General features: G+C 37.1%; 1 protein-coding gene across 1 annotated transcript; it reads right to left on the bottom strand.

Moving 5' to 3' along the window:
• Positions 1-778: 778 nt before the first annotated feature.
• Positions 779-3,231, bottom strand: LOC111785785 (the record flags this gene model as incomplete). The annotated part of the gene is given in 5 exon segments (XM_023666172.1): positions 779-1,285; positions 1,538-1,625; positions 1,984-2,034; positions 2,287-2,385; positions 2,971-3,231. Coding segments are annotated over 5 exon segments (675 nt in total), but the record flags the coding sequence as incomplete, so codon positions are not given.
• Between the last annotated feature and the right edge of the window lie 171 nt (positions 3,232-3,402).

The following is a 3,402-nucleotide window of genomic DNA, read 5'->3' as shown; positions in this document are numbered from 1 at the left end:
GGATGGACCTTTGATGATTGAACCTCTAAAAGCAGTGCAGCCCCATGATGACAGTTCAGAATCTAATCCCAAAGCTCTGGATGATGAGTCTAGAACTGGCAAAATGACTGCACTGTTACAGGTAGACAAGACTTACAACTAGAATGTGTTTATATCAATCTTCAAGTATTTGATTAGATCACAATTATTTCTATATGGGAAGAATTCACTTGGTTATTGCCACCCTGCTTGCACTAATGAAGTAACAAACTCTGACAAGATTTTGCAGGAAAACATGATGGAAACTCCAGAGCCATGGGCTGAAGTGCAGAACCTGGGTTGGGTGCTCAAGTTAGACGAGCCTGGGGAATCAGAAACAGTGATTGGGGATGAAGAAGCTGGTAACCAAAAGCAAATCTAAGAAACATGTATTGTCATGGTTAATATTTTTGGTATAGAAGGTAACATATGGTGTAGCTGTTTTCTAGATGCTACCTCACGTCTAATCCTAACTGGGTTTAGTTGGATGATTGTATGCAAAGTTATTATATTTTTCTAGTTGGATATTTGGATATGGACAATTTCACCTTTGTGAGAGTACAGTAGCTAAAGTCCTTAAATTATAAGGTTTTGTTGGGCAGTTGGATTGAATTTATGCAAATGAATAGTACTCTATTCTTCAAGGTTGCTGCGCGTCGCAAGGGACAATTTGGTATGAACAGATCTTAAACATTTTATGTACTAAATGGTCAGTGTAAATTGGAATCAGCAAGGAATCACATTTATTTAAGATGGACACTAAAATAACAAGACTATCTTGCCTTCCTTTTTTCCAAACAACTTTTATAATTTGAAACCAACTCATGAATGAGAAAGACTCGAGAGTTCCCCTCACAAGAAAGAAATAATGCTGATCCTAAACAAATTTTAATTCAACCTATACAGAGTTCAACAGACTCCATCCACCAATCAACGGTAAAATGTCCTGATTTGAATGGAAACAGTGCATCGCCCTCCGATAAAAAGATAAATGCTAATAATTAAATCAAATAGGAAAAAACTTTCAGAGGACCAAAATTTTGCCAAGCTGTGGTTGACTACATGAAAAATTAACAGTAGAAACAAATTCATTAGAACTTGGTGGTGAAGAATGCATTAGTTCCTGGCATTGGCATTGGGCGGTTGAGTGGGAAGGAGGAGGGCTGCAAAATTGGAATGTGGTTTGGAACTGCGGCAAGCGGTTGGTGGCCACTGGCCATAAATGGCGGAGGAACGCAAAACTGCAATGCTTGTGCTGCTGCAGTGCCTGCATTTGTAGAGGTCTTTTAAATGAAGAAGAAAAATGTCGAGTTGTTTAAATTGAAATATTGTTTGGATTTAGTAGCATAATCTTAACGATCGATTTTGAAACCGATACTGTAATTGCCTTCTCACTTATGATAAAAACAGCGGCATCATAAAAAAATAAATTGAGAAAAAAAAAATACCGAAGCTTATGATAAAAAATTTTTGCAATGCAAAGGAAATACTCGTCATTAGCCAGGAAAAAAAAATTCACCTTGATGTTTTGGATATTGCGCAGGCTGTGTTGTCAACAAAGGGCAAGGTGGTACCGGTGAGACGACTGTTGCACCTTGAGCCAAGTCCTGAAATATGAGACGAGGTTAATAGGAAATTTGGACAGGAGAAGGAATAAAAATAATTTTAAAAAAGGGTAGCAGGAACCAGAAAGAGGTCACAGAAAGTCGAGCCATAGAGATATGCAACGTAATGAAAACAGATTAAACAATGAATTGACCTAGAGGAAAAACCAAAGAACTTGAAATAATCCGATTTAAATTACTTCACAACTCACAATTCAAGACGTAAATATTACGCTGCTCATGGCGTCAAGAAACATGAAGTGAAGAAAAAGATCAATTCTACAAGGTCAAATAATTCAAAGCAATAGAATTTATGGAAGGAGAGTTGATACTTTTAACAAATGGGACACTAAATACTTACATGGGAGACTGGCTGCATATAAACAAGTTGCCCAAAACGACTGACCATAACCTGTAACAATAAGAGAAGTGCAAAGGTTACCAACAAAATATGACCTGGTCATGGATAAAAACTAAGGTACGTTCTGATCTGTTCACAATTCTTTTTTTCTATTGAGAAACATAGAGACCTCATATATTCCAAAAGAAAAAAAAAAACACAGCCAGCATAGGGATGAGGAATCCCTAATCTGCTAACTCAAATTGCAACTTTATTGGGAAGAAATTAAATGGAACGATTAAATATGATCCTGTTTCCACTTACTGCTGAAGAATTTGGGGGCCCAAAGGTCGGGCCAGCCTGGAGAGGATACTGACCAACATATCTAAGTGGCTGTGTCCTGGTGCCCACATGTCCCACCATCTGTAGTTTATAAAAGGGTAACTTGGCTCAGCAAAGTTGCAGGAAAGAAGTTTATTACCACAATTGCATTGAAATTGTCATAATGCTATTATCATCCTACTATGATTATAATACAATTAATGAACTAAATTACTACGTGTGACAATTACACATGTCTTGTTGTAATAGAGTAGAATGAAGTTTCAGTGCGACGGTTGACTAAAATAGTAATATAACCACCATGTATCCTCACCACATAATCTTAGGCAACTAAATTATCATTGGAAATGCAATGCAAATGCCAAGTACAAGTTTCAGGTTTCAATACTCACCAATCATTAAATCTGTTACCTAATATACAGTACATTTTTTAAGAACTGATCGCATAAACAAGACCTAAAATTTCCTTCTTGAACGTGGGAAATGCCTAGGCTGGAACTCTGGAATTATACATTCAGTTTGAGTTTTAACCATAATTCATTTTGGTTGTGCGATAGAGAACAAACAACTAGAAGAAGAACTTATTTAGATCCTCATAAGGCTAAATAGATATGATAAGAAAGACAAAAGGAAAACTGATCAAGAGAAACCTCGAACAATACGTACAGGTTGAGAAAATTGAGCAACATTGCCATCAAATCCAGCTAATGAGTTGCCATATGGGACAAACTTGGCGGCAGGCACAGATGAACGAGGTACAAAAGGACTGAAATCTAACTCTGGTTGAACAACAGCCGAAGGTACAACTGGTGGTGAGTTGTTTGAAATGTAAGCCAGGTTTGCAGCCACTGGAGTTGCATGATTTGCTGGCATAATATTTGCATTGGACGGAGAGAAGAGTTTGGCTCTTGGATTAAGCTTAAATTCCTGCGTAAGTATGTAATAGAAAAATTATTTCACTAGTTATCAGAAAAGAAATATCAATTATAGTTTTTCTTGTCATCGATGTGTGATCAATCCCCACGAGCCTAACTCAACAACCATGAATAGGACCATATTGTAAAAGAAATGTTCGAACACTTCTTAAATTGGGGGGGG

The sequence above is a fragment of the Cucurbita pepo genome, unplaced genomic scaffold (genome assembly GCF_002806865.2).
Source record: "Cucurbita pepo subsp. pepo cultivar mu-cu-16 unplaced genomic scaffold, ASM280686v2 Cp4.1_scaffold000738, whole genome shotgun sequence".
Lineage (NCBI taxonomy): Eukaryota > Viridiplantae > Streptophyta > Magnoliopsida > Cucurbitales > Cucurbitaceae > Cucurbita > Cucurbita pepo.
This window is presented reverse-complemented; position numbering and strand designations above follow the sequence as displayed.